This window comes from Capsella rubella, unplaced genomic scaffold (assembly GCF_000375325.1).
Source record: "Capsella rubella cultivar Monte Gargano unplaced genomic scaffold, Caprub1_0 scaffold_4, whole genome shotgun sequence".
Taxonomy (NCBI): Eukaryota; Viridiplantae; Streptophyta; class Magnoliopsida; order Brassicales; family Brassicaceae; genus Capsella; species Capsella rubella.
In genome coordinates, this window is record NW_006238920.1 from 4,364,095 (window position 1) to 4,386,502 (window position 22,408).

The 22,408-nt window shown below is 40.8% G+C and overlaps 2 protein-coding genes across 2 annotated transcripts; both read right to left on the reverse strand.

Annotated features, from left to right (window-relative positions):
• Positions 1 to 16,855: 16,855 nt before the first annotated feature.
• On the reverse strand, positions 16,856 to 18,065 carry LOC111831044 (uncharacterized abhydrolase domain-containing protein DDB_G0269086-like). The gene is made up of 2 exons (XM_023784554.1): positions 18,038 to 18,065; positions 16,856 to 17,985 (listed from the first exon to the last, which is right to left on the reverse strand). The coding sequence occupies exons 1-2, from the start codon at positions 18,063 to 18,065 to the stop codon at positions 16,856 to 16,858; spliced, it is 1,158 nt and encodes a 385-aa protein (XP_023640322.1).
• A 405-nt stretch (positions 18,066 to 18,470) lies between these two features.
• LOC17889679 (uncharacterized protein At3g43530) lies at positions 18,471 to 19,537 on the reverse strand. The gene is made up of 2 exons (XM_023784555.1): positions 19,394 to 19,537; positions 18,471 to 19,229 (listed from the first exon to the last, which is right to left on the reverse strand). The coding sequence occupies exons 1-2, from the start codon at positions 19,535 to 19,537 to the stop codon at positions 18,471 to 18,473; spliced, it is 903 nt and encodes a 300-aa protein (XP_023640323.1).
• Positions 19,538 to 22,408: the final 2,871 nt, after the last annotated feature.

The window sequence follows — 22,408 nt, forward strand, 5'->3', positions numbered from 1 at the left end:
TCTTTTTGTGTAGACTTCTGAGTGTGAGCAGGGTTTTGCTAAGCTCAAGGAGATGTTGACGAGTACGCCAGTCTTAGCTCTACAAAAGGTGGGGGAGCCGTATGTGGTGTACACAGATGCCTAGGGAGTTGGTTTGGGTTGTGTGTTGATGCAGCAGGGTAAGGTGATTGCATATACTTTGCCGTAGTTAGAGAAGCATGAGGGCAATTACCCTACTCATGACTTGGAGATGGCGGCGGGAGTCTTCGCTCTGAAGATTTGGCGATCCTATCTGTTTGGGACGAAGGTTCAGGTGTTTACAAATCATAATAGCCTGATGTACATATGCACGTAGCCTGAGTTGAATTTGAGATAGAGGCGGTGGATGGAGTTGGTTGCAGACTATGACATGGAGATAGATTACCATCCCAGTAAGGCTAATCTGGTTGCAGATGCCTTGGTGAGAAAAATTAGCACTCTGTAGTTGTGTGCTTGATTCTTCACATTTTCTGGATTTGTTTGTATAATTGAACCTTGTGTTCTTATTTTCTGGGATTATTTTCAAGATTGTTCTTGGTGTTCTTCTTTTCTAGGTTACTAATCTACTAAATTTGAGTTTTGAGTTTCTCATTCCCAGGAAACAAAGATGTCTTCAAGGATTCCTCAACCCAGAAGGAAGAGCCTCTCAAGATCACAACGAGAAGCTCATCACAGCCAATCCGCTGAAGAAATTGCAAGAAATTTCTTGACAATCCAAGCCACTGGAGCCGGACTCGATCGGGTCAGAAGTGTGAGAAGAGAAGCCCGACCTCAAACCCGATCACCCGATCGGGCCAATCGATCGGGTCAGACCCTCCCAATTTCCAGAGAAGAAGTTTCGATAGGGAAAAGGCCTGCAGAAGAAGATGTCGATTAACCGATGGTGGATATAGAGCCTAGGAGGGTAGTGGCACCGAGGAAGACCAAGAACTTACCCCCTCCAGAAGAGCTATACGCAATGTTTAGGCGCCAAAAGTTCGTTGGAACTCGCTATCCTCACCGGCAAACGATGAAGGAGCTGGGCATAGCATGAGATGTTGAGTTTCTGTTCGAGAGAAGCGGGCTCGGTTCATTCATGACCAGGAACTTAGAAGCCTACGACGAGGAGACGTGCTACGTGTTAGCCTCACTCCAGCTCCATTTCTACGAGGATAAATCCAAGTTTCACTCGGATGACTGCCTTGGATACATCACCTTCAGCGTGAGAGGTACTACCTATTCTCTCACGTTTAAGGAAGTTGAAAAGCTCTATGAGTTTTTGCAAGGAAGCAGGATGAGCCAATATGTGCTAAAGGTGGAGATCAAATCTGTTTGGAAAACCATTGGAGATGGGAAAGAATAAACTTCTTCGAAATCCAAGAGCGCCCAAATCCGAAATCCAGTTGTGAGGTATTTCCATAAGTCCTTGGCTAATACGATTTTTGCTAGAAAGGAAACCGGGAATGTGAATGAGAGTGAGATCCAGCTGATAGACATAGCATTGAGTGGTGTATTGCCAAGTACTAGGGATGGTAGAGAACTAGTAGGAGATAGAACATATGGTAGCATGGTCTCGGTCCTGTTAGACCAGCTGATGTATTGCTAGGATTGGGTATTAAAGGCTGTTAGGAGAGGTGTGCAAGGAGATCTCAGTATTGGTGGACTAGTCACCCCCTTATTAGTAGCTTGTGATGTTGAATTGCGGGGGAGGGTCTACAACGTTCGCTGGATTGACATTGAGACCTTGACAAGGACACACTTCCTTGATAGCGAGCGTCCCAACGAATTTTACCTATATAAGTTTACTCACCCTTCACTTGGAGCAGCAAGAATGGTGTTGCCTAACACTGAGCTTACAAAGATCAGATTGGGTGCTAATATCAACTTTTGGCCACTAGTCTCGGCATTATATGACCCGAACTCGGTCCAAGACCAAGTTCGTAGCTTCGAGCCAGTTAAACAAACCTATGCACCTGAAATCAAAGAAGAAGAACCTGCTAGGGAAGAACAGGAAGAGGATTTCTATTTTGACGAGTGGGAAGAGTCCTCTAGGCAGTTAAGGGGGGTAAAGGAAGCTCATAAAAAGATTAGGATCCTTCAGAAGTGGAACAAGTTCCAAAGCAAGACTATCAAGGCATTGAAGAACACTGTGAAGGATCTTGCCGGAATAGTTAAGGATATGGGGGAGCAGATTAAGGAGCTTCAGAACAAGATTGGATGCTCAACCTCCACTACAGCCATGCCTAGTAGTTTGGGTAGGAGTGCATCACTCAGAAACACCTACCAAGTCCAACCTACCAGCTAGCCTGCCCAGAGCCTCATTTGATCCAAGGAGAAGTCTGTTCAGAACCAGAAGATAACCGGGAGCTGACACGAGTACCTCACCCGATCGCACACCCGATCGTGCCTGCTCATCACGCCCGGTTGGGTCAACCTCACCTCGCAGTCGACCCTGACAACGTCCAGGACGAGCATGTAGCAGCGAACCTCGACGTAATGAGCTCGTGGTTTGGACCATCCAAGAGGTTATTCTATTACCCTCACCTTTGTAAATACAACCTTGCATTTTTATATTTTCTTTTTTATTCTAAGTCTTCTTTTAGATTTTTATTACACAAGAGACTGTGTAATTTAAGTTTGGGGGAGAGCTTAGGATAGCATTTGACATGTTTTCTATTTTCTTATTTCGAATTTTTAGCATCTAGTCTTGCATTCATCTATGTGCATCAAAAACCCCTAAAAATTTGAAAAATCTCAGAAAATCCTTTAAAAACAGAGTGTTCATATAGTTGCATTTGCATATTAGTCTTGCTTTAGGGATGTTGCATTTAGGATCATTGCATTAGCATAGGGGATTATGATGATTATAACCAAGGAACTTGCTGTTTCATTAGATTTAGCACCAATGCCCTCGTTCATAGTTGTTTAATGCTTTCATTTGAGCCTGAAATGATACCGCACCATTCTTTGATCGCATGATTTGAATTCTAGTCTAAACTGAAGCTTGCTTTGATATGATGCCATCCTTTACTTATAAGAACCTTAACTTGAATTGATAATTATCTGATTGTGATTTGTTTTAAACTCATGGATACCTTGCATACATACTTGGATCTTCTTTCCCTCTTTTTACCACTCTCTTGTTGATCCAAGTAGCTGGTCATAACCTTGACCAGTTAACCACACCCTAAAAACCTTAACCTTTCCTTCAAGCCTTTGTTTTAATTCTAAGTGGAAGGCCTATTTTTTTGGCTTGAGCTTTAAGAGAACGTGTTAAGTTTGAGCCGACAGGAATATGGTCTTGCGTAGTTCTGATTTGCATCTTTCGGATCAGATAAGACTAGGATGGATTCTACTTGGGTTTTGGGATTTGTTGGGATGATGAAAAGAAAACAAAAGAAAAGAATAAAGGAATGAGTTGAGTCTTTAGGAGAGTAAAAAGTTTCAGAAAAGTTCAAGGTTCTAGTGAAAGATAAGTGGGGAATGAAAAGTATAGAAAATAAATGGTTGTGGTTTTATTAAACGAAAGAGAGAAAAGTGTGAAGATAGCAAAATGCTTTGATGTCTTAAGTGTTAAGAAGAAAGAGAACCATAGTGTATAGTGTTTATAAAGAAAACCCCCTATCCACTAGTTTGATAATAAATCTATATGAACACTCTGCTTTTTAAGGATTTTCTGAAATTTTTCAAATTTTTAGGGGTTTTTGATACACATAGATGAATGCAAGACTAGATGCTAAAAATTCAAAATAAGAAAATAGAAAACATGTCAAATGCTATCCTAAGTTTTCTCCCAAACTTAAATTACACAGTCCTTTGTGTAATAAAAATCTGAAGGAAGACATAGGATAAAAAAGAAAATATAAAAATGCAAGGCTGTATTTACAAAGGTGAGGGTAATAGAATTACCTCTTGGGAGGTCCAAACCACGAGCTCATGACGTCGAGGTTCGCTGCTACATGCTCGTCCTGGACGTTGTCAGCGTCGACTGCGAGGTGATAGGTTGACCCGACCGGGCGCGATGACCCGGCCCGATCGGGTGAGGTGCTCGTGTCAGCTCCCGGTTCTCTTCTGATTCTGAACAGACTTCTCCTTGGATCAAATGAGGCTCTGGGCGGGCTAACTAGTAGGTTGGACTTGGTAGGTGTTCTGACTGATGCACTCCTACCCAAACCACTAGGCATGGCTGTAGTGGAGGTTGAGCATCCAATCTTGTTCTGAAGCTCCTTAATCTGCTCCCCCATATCCCTAACTGTTCCGGCAAGATCCTTCAAAGTGTTCTTCAATGCCTTGATAGTCTTGCTTTGGAACTTGTTCCACTTCTGAAGGATACTAATCTTTTTATGATCTTCCTTTACCCCCCTTGACTGCCTAGAGGACTCTTCCCACTCGTCAAAATAGAAATGCTCTTCATGTTCTTCCCTAGCAGGTTCTTCTTCTCTGATTTCAGGTGCATAGGTTTATTGGGCTGCCTCGAAGCTAGTAACTTGGTCTTGGATTGAGTTCGGGTCATATAATCCCGAGACTGGTGGCCAAAAGTCGATATTAGCACCCAATCTGATCTTTGTAAGCTCGGTGTTAGGCAACACCATTCTTGCTGCTCCAACTGAAGGGTGAGTGAACTTATACAGGTAAAACCCATTGGGACGCTCGCTATCAAGGAAGTGTGTCCTTGTCAAGGTCTCAATGTCAATCCAGCGAGCGTTGTAGACTTTCCCCCGCAATTCAACATCACAAGCTACTAATAAGGGGGTGACTAGTCCACTAATACTGAGCTCTCCTTGCACACCTCTCCTGATGCGGACATCGATTATCATGTCCAACCCGCTGAACTAGATCAAGCACCAGATCCTATACCATACCCTGTACCAGTCGTCCCAGTAGGTCCCATGACTCGTTCAAAGTCTAAACAACTTAGAAAGAGGTTCAATCTAGCTGTACAAGACATTGTGAGCTCACTAGAGCTGAACTACGTCAACTGGTCTGTACCACCGTTACTCCATCACGACGGATATGATCCCATCGCCGAGGAAGAGCTTGCTGAAGCATTCACCCAAATGAGTGTTGAACATACCATTTCCCCAGGTATGAACTCTCCTTTGACAGGTCAAGAACCCTATAGAATCCAAGAGAAGACAATGGAGTCACAAGAGACGAGCAAAACAAGCTTCACCTTCGAGAGTGAAGATCAAGAACAAGACATCAAGGACTTGGAAGAGCTTCAAGAGACTGATCAAGCTACCCAAGAGAAACTCCAAGAAACCATCTACTTCAAGAAACCAACAAACAAACATGCACCTGACAAGACCCCTGAAGTAGATCAAGACGTAGTTCAGAGAACATCGATTGGGCCTAGATCACATCCAGGTAAGTTCTATTCAGTATTTTCGATATTTGCAGGTCCACTAATCCCCAACAACGGCTAGAATACGTTCCCTTCAAGTGAGTTTAAGTGTGCACAATTAGTTTCTTTATTTTGTCATTTTCTTTCCAAAAAACAATGGGTTTTGTGTTTGCTTTTTATTTGTTTCCTTTTGTATTTCTTTGCATTTATTTTTGGCCCTAGGGCTAGCTGATGGACTCTTATAAAGTCCCCCTGCAGCAGTTGTACGATTTTTCACCCTTGATTATCAATAAAGAACCGAACTTTCTTCACTTCTTCTCTTTAAGTGTTCTTAAGAGAATAAGCTTGTTCTTTGTCTTGTGTGTGTGATTCCACAAGGCTAAGATCATGTACTGTATCAGAGACCAATCACATCTCTATGGTGTACTTCAATTCGCCAGCACTTCCCCTTCATTCAATCCCACACGAGAGAAGCGACCGCCATCGTGTCAGATCTACATCAACGACCATCTTTCCTACACAAGAGAGAAGCGACCGCCATCTTGTGTAGCCATCATATCTATCCTGATACAAGCTCACCACCGAGTCTTGTATCATCTCGTATCAGAGCATCACGCTCTTCCCTTGCCAGGTTTACATTTTCCATCTTCTTTTGATAGTTTTGAATTCTAGTTTTGTTTTATTTTTCAAAAAAATAAAAATTTAAAAACCCTAGTTTGCTGCAGCCTTGTTTCTGTAGGTTGTTTAGTTTTATTTTCCTTAACAAAAAAAAATAAAAAATTGTCACTATTCTTTCCTTAAATCGTCTGCTTTAGTCTTTGATTTAGTTTCTGTATTAGTTCAAGGTTTTCATCAAAAAAAATAATATATATTTCGTTTTTAAATTTTTGCGTCATTATCTTTGTTAGCTAGTATTATTTAAGTATCTTAAAGCTTATTTAAATTATATAAAAAAAAAAGTTTTCATTTTCTTGTCTAATTCAGCACGTGCATCAGTTTCTCGTTTCTAAAGTTTTCATTTTCGATTTCTGTGGAACGTTGATTTCTTTGTTGTTTTTGTCTAAGTGCAGGATAATTTTTAGACACTCACAATGGGAGAACACGCAGCCATACCACAAGATGCCATGATACAAATGATGCAAACCCTATCGAAACAACTAGAAGGGTTTGGCGAAAGGATAGGTCGTTTGGAGCAGCCTCAGCCTAGAGCTGAAGCTGAACCAGTTCAGATTCGAAGGAATGCCCGTGAAGAGGAAGAATACTCCCTTGACCTGGATGACGACGATGATCCACCACCTGATCCATTAATGCGTCAACATCAGCGGAGAGAAGATCCCTTGATGAGGAACCGTGCCCGAGAGATGGACACCCGTGAACAAAACCGAGATGTTAAACTAACACCTCCTACTTTTGCAGGAAAATCAAATCCAGAGTTTTACATGGATTGGGAGAAGAGGATGGAATACATATTCCAATGTTATGGATATGGAGAATCCCGAAAAGTAGCCTTAGCATCGGCACAACTCATCGACAACGCCTTATCTTGGTGGGATAGGACAGTGGCCGAAAGGAGGAGGCAAAGATTTGCTCCCATCAAAAATTGGGAAGACATGAAGTACCTCTTAAGGTTGAGGTATGTTCCTGATCACTATCACAGAGACTTACAAAAACGTTTTAGAAAATTGTCTCAGGGAACAAGGACCGTGGACGAGTATTTTGAGGAGTTTGAGAAGCTCATGAACTCTTTGGAGTTAGAAGAATCCAGCGAGTCATTGATGGCTCAATTCATTGACGGGTTGCAAGAGCGTATAGCCCGAAAAGTGGAGACGTCCAACTATAGCAGCCTACATTAACTACTTCACAAGGCTGTACAAGTGGAGCAATAAATGAAGCGTAAGATGTCTCTGAGCAATCGTACCAGGAGTAGTACACCTTGGAACGCAAGTAACAACCAAGGCATGGACAAAGGCAAAGCTATAGACAACGATTCTCGATTCAAGAATAAGTCTAGTGAAGCGCCTAAGATCACCAAGCCTGAACCAGGTAAGTTTCCTAGCACTAGTCAATCTCGTACCCGTGACATTACTTGTTTTAAATGTCAAGGTAGAGGACACATGGCGAGAGAGTGTCCGAACCAACGTGTGATGATACTCACTCCTAGTGGAGACTACGACTCTCAAGATGAGCAAGATGAGAACCTGAATGATCCAGAGGAAGATGTGGAGTATCTTGATGTAGGAGAACTCCTTGTGATCCGACGTATGATGAGCGTGTATATCAACCCCGAGGAGAAAGTTCAAAGAGAAAATATCTTTCACACTCGGTGCACAATCAATAACAAGGTATGTAATTTGGTTATTGATGGAGGTTCTTGCACTAATGTTGCTAGCAAGTATATGGTAGACAGGTTAGGTCTTCAAAAGAGAAAGCATTCGAGACCATACAAACTTAGGTGGCTGAACGATGATGCTGAGCTAAAGATTGCTGAACAAGTGACTGTATCATTCAGCGTTGGAAAATATCAGGACCAAGTTATTTGTGATGTAGTTCCAAGAGCCGGACATCTTCTCCTTGGAAGACCATGGCAGTTTGATCGAGCTACTAATCATGATGGTCGCACAAACCACTACTCTTTCACCCACAATGACCGTAAGTTTAACCTTGCCCCTCTAAGTCCATCAGAAGTTCATGAGTTGCAAAAACACATGAACAAAGAGGTCGAGGTAAGAACTTCTAGCCTTTACTTAAGTTCTAGTCAAATTTTTTAAACCATGAGTGCCCATGGCACCGTGCTACTAATGGTTTTCAAAGAATGTCTAAGTACATGTTTAGGTGAAGTTGAACTACCTGCTGAAGTACGAGCTGTACTAGATCAATACAACGATGTGTTTTCGGAGGAGATTCCACCAGGACTACCCCCTATTTGTGGCATCGAACATCAAATCGATCTTGTACCAGGTTCTGCTCTACCTAACAAACCAGCTTACCGAATGAATCCGGAGGAGTCTAAGGAGTTAGAAAAGCAAGTGCACGACTTGATGGACAAAGGGTACATCAGAGAGAGCCTTAGCCATGTGCTGTACTAGTTCTCTTGGTACCAAAGAAGGATGGCACATGGAGGATGTGTGTAGACTTCCAAGCAATCAATAACATCACCATCAAATACCGACATCCTATTCTGAGGCTAGTCGACATGTTGGGTGAGCTAAGTGGTGCGATCATCTTCTCCAAAATTGACTTGCAAAGCGGCTATCACTAAGTCTGAATGAGAGAAGGCGACGAGTGGAAGACCGCATTAAAGACCAAGCAAGGTCTCTATGAATGGCTCGTTATGCCCTTCGGGCTAACCAATGCACCAAGCACCTTCATGCGATTGATGAACCAGGTTCTAAGGTCATTTATTGGTAAATTTGTTGTTGCCTACTTTGATGACATACTTATTTACAATAAATGCTATCCTGATCATACTAAGCACTTAGAGTTAATTCTGAAAACGCTTTGGAAGGAAGGCCTTTATGCTAACCTAAAGAAGTGCTCATTTTGTACTGACAAGTGTGTGTTCCTAGGTTTTGTAGTGAGTAAAAATGGCTTACAGGTAGATGAAGAAAAGATCAAGGCGATCCGCAAATGGCCTACTCCAACATCTATTGGATATGTTCGTAGTTTTCATGGACTAGCAAGCTTCTACACGAGGTTTGTCAGAGACTTCAGCACAGTGGCTGCACCAATGACTGCTGTAATCAAGAAAAATGTACCATTCTCATGAAGAGAAGCCCAAGAACAATCATTAAACACGCTGAAAGAGAGGCTTACATAAGCACCAGTTTTAGCACTTCCAGATTTTGAAGTTATGTTTGAAGTGGAGTGTGATGCATCAGGTTTGGGAATTGGAGCTGTACTACATCATAGAAAAAGACCAGTCGCGTTTTTCAGTGAAAAGTTAAGTGGAGCAGCATTGAACTACCCGACCTACGACAAAGAGCTTTATGCCTTAGTACGAGCACTTGAGACATGGCAACACTACTTGTTTTCCAAGGAATTCATCATTCACACCGACCATGAAACTCTGAAGCATCTCAAGGGTCAGACTTCACTCAAGAGGAGACATGCAAAGTGGTTGGAGTTCATCGAGACGTTCCCATATGTGATCAAGTACAAGAAGGGAAAGGAGAACGTGGTAACTGATGCTTTGTCGAGGAGACATGCCCTTATAGCTACAATGAAGGCTTAAGTAATGGGTTTTGAGCACATCATGGAGTTGTACAAGGATGATCCAGAATTAGGAGAGTGCTACAAAGAGCATGGCAAAGGACCTTATCAAGCATTCTACTTGCAAGATGGATTCTTGTTCAAAGACAATCGGTTGTGCATCCCTCAAGGTTCAATGCGAGAGTTGATACTCACCGCAGCACATGGTGGAGGGTTGATGGGTCACTTTGGTGTTGACAAAACCTTGGCAATGGTCATGGATCATTTCTTTTGGCCCCATCTCAAGAAGGACGTGGAGAGATTTTGTTCTCGATGCATTGTTTGCCACAAGGCAAAATCCAGGTTTTATCCTCATGGTCTATATTTACCATTACCTATTCCTAACGCCCCTTGGGTAGATATTTTTATGGACTTTGTTTTAGGATTGCCTAAGATTAGACACAAGGATTCAATCTTTGTCGTCGTGGACCGGTTCTCCAAGATGGCACACTTCATCCCATGTGACAAGACCAATGAGGCTACTCAAACCGCGGATTTGTTCTTCAAGGAAGTGGTGCGCCTCCATGGTATCCCGAGGACCATCGTCTCTGATCGCGACACCAAGTTCTTGAGTCACTTTTGGAAGACAGTTAGGAGAAATTTAGATTTAGCACCTTTACCTCAGATAGAATAGGCTTGTCAAGTTGCGTTAAGACGAGGAGAAATCATAAAGAAGTTGCATGAAAAAGCAAAAAGCAACTTGAAGAAGAAGGCCGTCGACAACAAACGCAAAGCTGATCGAGGAAGAAAAGAAGTGTTATTTGAACCAGGAGATTGGGTCTGGTTACATATGAGGCCAGAGAGGTTTCCAACACAAAGAGCATCCAAGTTATCACCAAGAGGCGACGGTCCATTCAGGATCCTCGAGAAGATCAATGACAATGCTTACCGTTTGGAGCTACCTAATGAGGTAAAAATTTCAAATACTTTTGTCTGGTTATGATCCAGGAGATTCAGTTTTGAGGGCAAAACCTTTTGAAGAGGGAGGGAATGATGCGGACATTGATTATCCTGTCCAACCCGCTGAACTAGATCAAGTACCAGATCCTGTACCACACCCTGTACCAGTCGTCCCTATAGGTCCCATGACTCGTTCAAAGTCTAAACAACTTAGAAAGAGGTTCAATCTAGCTGAACAAGACATTGTGAGCTCACTAGAGCTGAACTACGTCAACTGATCTGTACCACCGTCACTCCATCTCGACGTATATGATCCCATCACCGAGGAAGAGGTTGCTGAAGCATTCACCCAAATGAGTCTTGAACATACCATTTCCCCAGGTATGAATTCTCCTTTTACAGGTCAAGAAACCTCTAGAATCCAAGAGAAGACAATGGAGTCACAAGAGACGAGCAAAACAAGCTTCACCTTCGAGAGTGATCGAGAGAGTGAAGATCAAGAACAAGACATCAAGGACTTGGAAAAGCTTCAAGAGACTGATCAAGCTACACAAGAGAAACTCCAAGAAACCATCTACTTCAAGAAACCAACAAACAAACATGCACCTGACAAGACCCCTGAAGTAGATCAAGACGTAGTTCAGAGAACATCGATTGGGCCTAGATCGCATCCAGGTAAGTTCTATTCAGTATTTTCGATATTTGCAGGTTCACTAAGCCCCAAAAACGGCTAGAATACGTGCCCTTCAAGTGAGTTTAAGTGTGCACAATTAGTTTCTTTATTTTGTCATTTTCTTTCCAAAAAACAATGGGTTTTGTGTTTGCTTTTTATTTGTTTCCTTTTGTATTTCTTTGCATTTATTTTTGGCCCTAGGGCTAGCTGATGGACTCTTATAAAGTCCCCCTGCAGCAGTTGTACGATTTTTCACCCTTGATTATCAATAAAGAACCGAACTTTCTTCACTTCTTCTCTTTAAGTGTTCTTAAGAGAATAAGCTTGTTCTTTGTCTTGTGTGTGTGATTCCACAAGACTAAGATCTTGTACTGTATCAGAGACCAATCACATCTCTGTGGTGTACTTCAATCCGCCAGCACTTCCCCTTCATTCAATCCCACATGAGAGAAGCGACCGCCATCGTGTCAGTTCTACATCAACGACCATCTTTCCTACACAAGAGAGAAGCGACCGCCATCTTGTGTAGCCATCATATCTATCCTGATACAAGCTGACCACCGAGTCTTGTATCATCTCCTAACAGCCTTTAATACCCAATCCTTGCAATACATCAACTGATCTAACAGGACCGAGACCATGCTACCATCTGTTCTATCTCCTACTAGTTCTCTACCATCCCTAGTACTTGACAATACACCACTCAATGCTATGTCTATGAGCTGGATCTCACTCTCATTCACATTCCCGGTTTCCTTTCTAGCAAAAATCGTATTAGCCAAAGACTTATGGAAATACCTCACAGCTGGATTTCAGATTTGGGCTCTCTTGGATTTCGAAGAAGTGTATTCCTTCCCATCTGGACTTGAATCTCTTGTGCCCTTTGACCATAATTTATATACTTGCCTACCTTTGTGTGTTCTAAGTACCCCTTGACTTATATTGACTAAATAAAAGACAAATTTTGCCCCTCCTTATTGATTGATTTAATTAAATAAAAAAGGAAAAAGAAAATGGACGCGGACCCCACTCCACCACCATCTTCTCTCTTCTCCTCTTCTTCATCTCCAGCCACGATTTGTGGACCGATTTCTTCTTCATCTTCAACCACGATCGAGCTCCTCTTCCGTTTAACTCCATCGTCTCTCTCATTAACACGAGAAGCAACCCAACAACTGAGGTAATTCTTATCCATTGTTAAATTCAAAAGTCGTTGGCATGAAAAATCATAATGTTGTGGATTGTATGTGTTCCCTATTGAACTATTAACATTGTAGATTTGGATTTGATCCGATTTTTCTTATCCTCATTGTCAATTAGGGATATGAGTCGAATTGGGTGGACTATTTCTCAGAATGTGTGCATTGTAACAGTTCAATTGAATTGAATCGTATGAATGTATTCTGAATTTAGTAGTGCGTTGTAGGACAACTGGTAGAACTTGGTATAACTATTCGGGCACAACTTGGTATAACTATAATGGTAAAACTTGTAGTACAAATGGTACTCTTTGGTATAACTTGGTATAACTATGAACACGACAGAGATTATAATGTTAGTTATCCTAGTCTATTTCAGGCCACAATGAATAAAAACCATCGAAAAATCATAATATATGATTATGGGGGATATTATGCAACAAGAGAAAATGAAACAAGATAGAATTCAAGAGATAAAGTTCATCAATCTCTTAGAATGGAGACAGAGGAGGTCACTTATTCTGCAGTGGTGAACAAGATAAGCCGGAAGGCGAATGTTGATGAAACAACGACTGAGCTGAAATTGAGTTACGTTCCAAAATCAGTGGAGCCTAAGAGACCAATATACATATTTGATGATGACGATGTTATGTGTTATATGGATATGAATGAAGATCATTTCGAAGTTTTGCATGTCGAAGTCGTAAATCAGGGGTATGAGAAGAGTCGAGGAAGTGTAGGTTGTTCACTCAATGAGGAGCATATTTCAAGTAGTAGAGCGACAGATGGGACCATGTTCCTTGATGAAAGCGAGCCGTTTGAAAGTCATGAGATGGTGGAAAATAGTGATGGGAGAGATGGGAACATGATTCGTTATGAAGAACAGTCCGAAGAACGAGCAATAGTAGAAGATGGCACATCTGTTGCTGAGATCACACCTTCTGAGATCACACCTGCTGCAGAGATTACACCGGTTGTAAAGCGTGAGTTGGAAGATGGTTTGGATATGACTATCCGGCAAGAATTTGAAAGCAAGCAAGTAATTAAAGATTTGGTTGAAAAAGCTGCGCACAAGAACTGTTTTGAGTTTGTTATAATAAAGTAGGATCCTATGTTGTTTGTGCTTAAATGCTCAGAATTTAGAAAGGGTTGCAAGTGGGCTTTACGAGCAGCAAGGAATGGGAATGCAGATAGTTTCTCGATCAGAACTTACACTAAGATACATACATGCTTACGGTCAGAAACAAGTACAATGAGTAAAAAAAGGAGAGGCACATCTCATTTAGTGGCATCTGTTTTGCGTGAAGATTTCCCTTGTCTGATAGACACTCCAACTCCAAAAAATCTGATTCCTTTGGTTTAATCAAAAGTTGGTATCAAAGTGTCATACTCAACCGCAAATAGAGGGAAAAAGCTAGCTGCAGCTGACCTTCGTGGTACCGCAGAGGATAGTTATAAGTTGGTTTATTGTTATATGCACATGTTGGAGAAGATGAATCCAGGTACAGTTTCATTTGTTGAATTGGATGAAGCCCAGTGGTTTAAATATTTATTTTTCGCCTTGGGGGCGTGCATTGAAGGCTTCAATTCCATGAGAAAGGTGATCATTGTGGATGCAACCAGTATTAAAAATGTATATGGTGGAGTACTAATCGTGGCTTCAGCTCAAGATCCGGATCACCACCATTATCCAATTGCATTTGGTGTAGTTGACAGTGAGAATAATGCAAGTTGGACTTGGTTTTTCAGTATACTGAAATCAGTTATACCAGATTGTACTGAGTTGGTCTTCTGTTCTGATAGACATCAAAGCTTGATCATGTCAATAAGTACGGTGTATCCGTTGTCTCACCATGGATATTGTATTTATCACTTGTCTCAGAATGTCAAACTGAGCTATAAGAACGTGAACAGAGATGTAGTTGCGACGACGTTCATGCAAGTTGCGAAGGCTTACACCGAGTCTGAGTTTGAGAAACTCTACGCTGATTTCATTAAAAGGTTTCCAGCTGCAGGTACTTATCTTGATAATCACGTAGGACAACATAAATGGGCACGATGTTTCTTTCCAGGAGCTAGATACAACATTGATACAACTAATACAGTTGAATCTATTAATGGTGTCTTTAGATTCTTAAGGGCATACGCTTTACTACCAATGATAGATGCGATTGTTGCCAAACTAGATGAATGGTTTAATAAATATAGGAATATCTATAGAGACTCCAATAGAGCAGAAGTTAGTCCCTTTTGTTGAGAAGTTGTTGCACGATAGATATTCAGACGCAAAGCTCTTACCGGTGACTGAACTAAACAGCTATTTTCACGAATACAGTGTGACTGGAGTTGATGGTAGTAGTTATGTGGTTGATCTGAAAAACAAAACTTGCTACTGCAAGCAATTTGATATTGATAGATATCCGTGTGTGCACGCTATTGCTGCGGCTATGGAAGCAGCAAAAAACGCTGGTCATGAGATCAATGAGATCCAATTGCATGAGCTGTGCAGTAAGTATTATTGGATGGAGCAGTGGGCATTAGGATATTCAAGGACGATATATCCAGTTCCTATCATGTCTATGTGGATCGTTCCGGACAATGTGCGTGCTTTGGTTGTCTTTCCTAAGTTTTATGTCATAAAAAGAGGTAGGAAACCAACAAAGAGGATTAAATCAACAGGAGAACATGGACGCAAGAAGAAGAAATCTACCATCGCGAGCTGGTTTGAGAGTCAAGGTTCCCGAAGTTGATTGATTGTATTTTGATGTAATATCCTATTTGAACAATTAGGTACAACTTGTTTTTGTTATGGTACAACTTGAATAATTTGAATTTGATTTTCGGATCTTCTTAAGTCAACTTGTTTTAATGATATTTAAATTGATATATATTTTTAAATAAAAATATATATTGTTAGTTTTAAAAAATATTTCAATAATCGAAAATAAGGATTTATTTTAATTAATTGAAAAATCAGGATTTATTTGAATTTTTTTATAAACGTGAATTGGAATTAAATATAGAAAACTTAATAAATATAAATATATTGAATTATAATTTCATCATGTTATCCAATATATATATATAATAAGGAATCATGATTTTTATTATTATACTTTACTATAGATATCATCATATTCTAGGATTCTAAGTTTATCAACAAATACCTTATACATTAAGGGTCACTTTCTCATTGCAAACAACATATAATTAGAAAAGCCAAGAAACAAATCTTTTCAAAAATATTTAGGCATGTACATGTGGTATATGTACATCAATTAATGAAAATCATGTGTACAACTAAAAATATTTATTTTAAACATTGGACAACTAATTAAAACTAAAAAAATGAAAAAGTACAACTTGCCAAAACGAGTACAATCTGTAACTTTGGTACAACTAGTGCATTTTGGCGGCTACACATGTGTCTTTTGGCGGCTACACGTGTCTAATGTGGATCACGTGTTTGTTGTGTTTGGTCCTTTTTTTTTTTTTTTTTTTTTTTAATTTTATTCTTCCGATTTTTAAAAAAATTCAATTTTCAAATTGAAATAGAAAGAGGGAATTGGGAATTGGGTATATCTAGGGTTTATTGTCTCTCCTCTCTCTCGACTCTTCACTTCTTCTCCTTCTTCCGTTTTGGTTTTCGATTTCGTCTTTTTATTTTGGCTTAGCGGATTCTGAGAATGAGTTGCGAATCTGGAGCATCGGGAATCATATGTGGTAATTCTTCCAACCGACGAAGGTTCCCTGGAATTCCCAAAAAGTGTCATTGTGGGTCACCAATAGTTGACATAATCTCTCGATCCATACCAAATCCGTGTCGTCGCTACTACCGGTGTGAATATGCATATGATAGAAGGGTAAATATGTTTTATCACTATTGTATTTGCGATTTAGTTACCAACTTTTCCTTCTAATTTTTTTTTTTTGGTAGCTTGTGAATGATGGATATGTCTTTAAGTGGGTTGATGAAGCACTGGTGGATGAGGTAGAACAATTGGATTTTCAAGTTGGTGTTTTAGAGGAAGAAGTTACTCTTATGAAAATGGAAAGGATGAAAGATATGAAGGAAATTAAGAAAATGAGTGTACTCGTTTTCTGTGGTTGTCTTCTTCTGATAGGGCTGGGAATATGGTACAACAAGTGTAACTTGTTCTTCGTAGTACAACTAAGTATAACTTGTTCTTCGTAGTTGGACAACTAAGTATAAAACTACTTGGTTTAGCTTTGTTGGTAACTTAGAACTTACTTTGTGTATTCGGGTTGTAATTTTTGGTTGTAAAACTAGTATTTTGTAATCGTACAACTACTATGTAGTTTTACCAAGTTGATCTTTTAAATGCAGTTGTATAATGGGAACTCAGAAACTTAACATAGAACATATAACTTACTAGAATAGTTCAAAACACATCCAAAAAGACATCAATCCATAAACCAATACAAAGAGTTCAAATATAAAATGACTCTAAAACCCAACTTTAGAATAGATCATCAATTATCCTTCTTCGCATTTTGTCTTGTCTGAATAGGACTCCTTATGACCACAGTCGCTCCCTTCTTCTTGCTTATGATCTTCACCCTTTTACCTTGGTGAGCATGAACAACTTCTTCTCTTTCCCTCTTTTCTCCTTTATCCTTAGCTTGTTCTTTCTCGCCATGTTCCATCTCAACATCTTCCTCTCGGCCTTTTTCCGTTGTCCCTAGTTGTTCTTTCTCTTCTTCAACTGTACCAAGTTGTTCTTTCTCTTCATCAGTTGTACCAAGTTGTGCTTTCTCTTCATCAACCTTCCCCTTCTCGGTCTCGGGTTTCTCAGACTTTTCCTTCTCACTTTGTTCTTTCTCAGCATGCTCCTTATCAGACTTGGACTTATCCTTCTCAGCCTTATCAGCTTGCTCCTTGTCTACCTTATCCTTTTCGGCCTTAGCCTTTTCGGCCTTAGCCCTCTCAGCCTTCTCGGTCTTATCCTTCTCGGCCTTAGCCTTTTCGGCCTTAGTCCTCTCAGCCTTCTCGGTCTTAGCCGCCTTAGCCCTCTCAGCCTGCTCCTTCTCAGCATGCTCCCTTTCAGCTTGCTCTTTCTCTGCCTGCTCCCTCTCAACCTTATCCTTCTCAGCCTGCTCTTTCTCAACCTGCTCCCTCTCAACCTTATCCTTCTCAGCCTGCTCTTTCTCAGCCTGCTCCCTCTCAACCTTATCCTTCTCAGCCTGCTCCTTCTCAGCCTGCTCCTTCTCAGCCTCCTCCATCTCAGCTTCATTCATATCTCCATTGCCACCTTCATTCATACCTTCATTCGTATCTCCAACACCTTCATTCGTATAATATTCATTTTCACCTGAGGCCCATCTCACATATGATTCCACAGATTTAACTCTGTTATACAGACTATCAACCTTCTCAATAATTTCCTTAAACCCTTGCTTCACTTGTTCTTCTACCTGAACCAATCTAGCTCCTAGCTGAGCCAAATTCACCGGAGCCACAGGGTTCACATTTTCCAAACTCACATTTTCCAGATTCACAGGTTCCGGATTCACAGCTTCCGGATTCACATCTTCCGGATTCACATCTTCCGGATTCACATCTTCCGGATCCACATCTTCTGGATTCTCCCGGGTGGCCAAATCTTGGTTGTAAAGCTCTTCAAAACATATTGACTTCTCTTCATCAATTAACACTTGGTCCAACCATCAACAACGGGATCATCTACATCATTATAGGGACTCTCTTCATCCATGACACGACCTAAAAGACGTTTCTCACGTGATGATGGAGTCAAAATAGTTTCAATATCCTATGAAAATAAAACAATATAATGTCAAACCAACCTAGTAATACCAAAAATAAATGAATAGGATAAGTATGGGACTTGCTAACCTTAGTTGTACCAAGTTTGTCATAAATTTCCTTCAATGTAAACCCTTTCAGTTTACTTGCTTTAAATTTCAACTTGCACATCCGAGGACAATGACGACGTGCATGTGCATTATTAACGTCTTCTCGGCAATATTCCTTAAGAACAGGAATTGCCTCAAAAGCAAGAACCTACACACCACACAAAATCGTGGACTTAAAACTCAATTATACCAAGTTATACTAAGTTGTACATTTTCATAATTCAATAATTACCTCCAACGGAATGACGAAACTAGGAAAGACCCATTGGTTTGTGCTCAAAACTCCACCAAAGTGGTTCATACAATGAAAGATGTCCTTCATGTTCTCATCAAAAGCCAAACGACCCCAAGGGAACGTTTTACACATGTCCAAATCATCAATAGCCCTAAGAAAGAATGGCTCTACGGATGGTGCTTTTTTCCCTGCCTTCTTCTTCCCTATGATCACACTACACAAGAAGTTGAGGACCGCCATCTTCACTCGATCTGGAGAAGCTCTCTTCATCGATAAAAGTTTTGCTTGGACATCATCATATCTTATTGTTGTGCCAACACCAAAATGCTTACCAACAAACTCATTACTGCCCAGAGTTTCCATGTCCCGGGGATACTCATGGCAGTATAAGCCAGAAATCAGTGCCATTGTTTTAAGAGAATATCTGATGGGAGTACCATTTACTATGAACCAACATTCTTTTTTCTTCTCTATAGACGCCGTCCGGAGAAGCAACATCCACATACCCATCAATTTGTGATTGGCATCATTCGGCATATGGAAGAAGTGTTTGAACTGTGGGTGTCCTAGTAACCAGTCCAACTCATGAGACTTAAGGTGAGCTCTCAAGAAGTCCACTGTCCTTGTGATATAACACTTAGCAGATAGCTTGAATGGCTTCATGTACTCGTATCTATTGAAGTACATGTTCACCGGTTGCATTACTTCTGTTCCCTCCTCGGATTCCTCCTCGGACTCCTGCAAAACAACATAGTTATACTAAGTTTTCCCAAGTTATACCTTTTGAATTTCGAATTGAAATAAACTAGTTATACTAAGTTCTCCTAAGTTGTACCTTTTCAATTTCTTAGTAAAAAAACGAGTTCGCAAAAGTTGTACTATTCTATCCAAGTTGTATATACCGTTGAATCCCCAGAATCTGATTCCGGATTTGAATCTGTTTTTTCTGAATCATCTCCACGAGTCTCTTCTTCTTCTGTTGGCTTTTCGACTTCACCTACTGGATATGTTTCTTTGTTAAAGCTTGCGTTCTTTGTACGCACCATTCTTCTCTTCTCCTTCACACAAAACCAACAACCGCTAATTACAACATACTCGAGTAATAAAACGAAATCAACACCCAAATCGGCTAAACCTAAATCGAGAACACCTAAATTGATAACATTCAAGCGGATCTAACTTAAAATACCCAAAGAATTAAAGGTTTTGACTTACCCTATCTCGGGTTGTCCTTAGTTATACTCGAACTCTTTGTGATTTTTAGTTTTTTCAAAACACTTAGGGTTTGGGGAACTTAGATTTTTCAAAAACGATGAAGAGGAAGACAAAGAGGTTAAAAGATCCGATGGATATCCGATAGTGATATGGGTTTTCGGATATAGACTGGTTGGATCTGTAATTGTTTTATTTTAGTGAGGATAAGGTTGTATTTTAACCAATTTTCGATTTTTTTAATTAATTTTTTTTTTTTCATTTTGGTCAAACCCTTATGAGAATAGAAGAAGGAGTCAAAGGGTACAAGAGATTTTAGTCCTTCCCATCTCTAATGGTTTTCCAAACAGATTTGATCTCCTCCTTTAGCACATCTTGGCTCATCCCGCTTGCTTGCAAAAACCCATAGAGCTTTTCAACTTCCTTAAACGTGAGAGAATAGGTAGTACCTCTCACGCAGAAGGTGATGTATCCAAGGCAGTCATCTGAGTGAAACTCGGATTCATCCTCGTAGAAATGGAGCTGGAGTGAGGCTAACACGTAGCACGTCTCCTCGTCGTAGGCTTCTAAATTCCTAGTCATGAATGAACCGAGCCCGATTCTCTCGAATAGAAACTCAACATCTCGTGCTATGCCCAGCTCCTTCATTGTTTGCCGGTGAGGATAGCGAGTTCCAACGAGCTTTTGGCGCCTAAACATTGCGTATAGCTCTTCTGGAGGGGGTAAGTTCTTGGTCTTCCTCGGTGCCACTACCCTCATAGGCTCTATATCCACCATCGGTTCATCGACATCTTCTTCTGCATGCCTCTTCCCCATCGAAACTTCTTCTCCTGAAATCAGGAGGGTCTGACCCGATCGACTGGCCCGATCGGGTTCGAGCTCGGGTTTCTCTTCTCCCACTTCTGACCCGATCAAGTCCGGCTCCAGTGGCTTGGATTGTCAAGAAATTTCTTGCAATTTCTTCAGCGGATTGACTGTGATGAGCTTCTCGTTGTGATCTTGAGAGACTCTTCCTTCTGGGTTGAGGAATCCTTGAAGACATCTTTGTTTCCTGGGAATGCGAAACTCAAAACTCAAATTTAGTAGGTTAGTAACCCAGAAAATAAGAACAACAAGAACAATCTTGAAAATAATCCCAGAAAATAAGAACACAAGGTTCAATTATACAAACAAATTCAGAAAATGTGAAGAATCAAAAGCAAGATTAGCAACAAACCAAGAGAATGTGAAGAACAAAGGGCAAATGAAATCAAACCCTTAAATTTTAGCAGCCAAGAATATAGAGAGAAGGAAGAGAGAATTCTAGAGAGATAAGTGAATTTTTAGAAAAATGAGAGAATGAGAGAGGTTTTGGTCGAGTTTAGGGGTTATAAAGAGGGTGAGAAGGGACAAAAATTTGAAAGAGGAGCGTTTTTGGTCGGGCTAGATTCAAAATTCGAAATTCAAATCGAGTTGACCATTGACCCGACCGTTACCTTTGATCCGATCGGACGGCTGAGATGAACTCGATCGGGTGGCTCAGTATGATTTGATCGGACGTTCGAGATTGACCCGATCGAATCGCGTTGACCCGACCGTGTGCGTGTTGACTCGACCGAATGGGCTTGTGAAATTGGGTTTTAAGGCCCAAATTGACTCCTTCTTCCTTGTTTCCTTATCTTGACCCAATAACACCTTTCTTCACTCACAATCAAACCTGAAAACACATCAAACTAAAAGGAACATCAAATTATAAAAAACTTAAAGAAATATGTACAGGGATATCGTTGGGACTTCCTCCCAAGTGAGCTTGTTTATGACAAAGCTTGACTTGGTATAGTCCTCACGAAGTGGTTGAACAATGGAGAGGTTCAACAATTCTCTCCAATGCTAATGACTAATGTATCTAATACCTCTTCCTTGCAGCATATCTGTTCTTGAAAGTAAGTACCCTCTTTGCTTTCCTAGAAGTCAAGATGTCGTTCTTCTTCTTCAACACCACAGTTTCCCCGGTTAACCCTTGAATAGTGGTTGCTAGCCGCATTAAGTCTTTCTTGAGAGTCTTGATCACTTGGAGTTCAACACAAGTTGGAGAAGAGGTCGAGGTTTCTTCTGTTTTGAGCGTTGTGCTTTGGTATGGATACGCCATATTCATCTTCATCTTTGTTCCTCTAGCAAGATCAAGGGTCATGACCCCCATTCTCATATCAATAACTGCACCTGCTGAGGCTAGAAATGGTCTTCTGAGAATTAGTTGATACTGTGGTTCTCTTTCCATCTCGAGAATCAGAAAATCAGTGGGAATCTTTACTCTTCCATCTTCGACAAGGAGATCCTCCAATACTCCTACGGGTTGTCTTGAGCTCCTGTCCGCCATCACAATCGTCAGGCTCCACTGTGTAAAGGTTGTATAGCCCATCCGCTGAGCTATTGAGAGGGGCATCAAGCTAATCGAAGCGCCTGAGTCGCATAGACACTCGTTGAAGATCATTGATTTGATTGAGCAGGGGAGTGTGAAAGCTCCAGGATCCCCCATCTTCTTGGAGAAGCCAGAATCCTGAGAGGGTGGAGTCAAACTCTTCCTCTGTTGCATCCTTTCCAGTAGAACTTTTTTGAGAATCTCCCTGTAGGAGGGAATGTTGGCGAAAGCATCCACTAAAGCCTTCATCTGATCATTCCCTGATAGAGAATCGAGAATGTGGTTATATTCTTCCTTGATTTCGGCT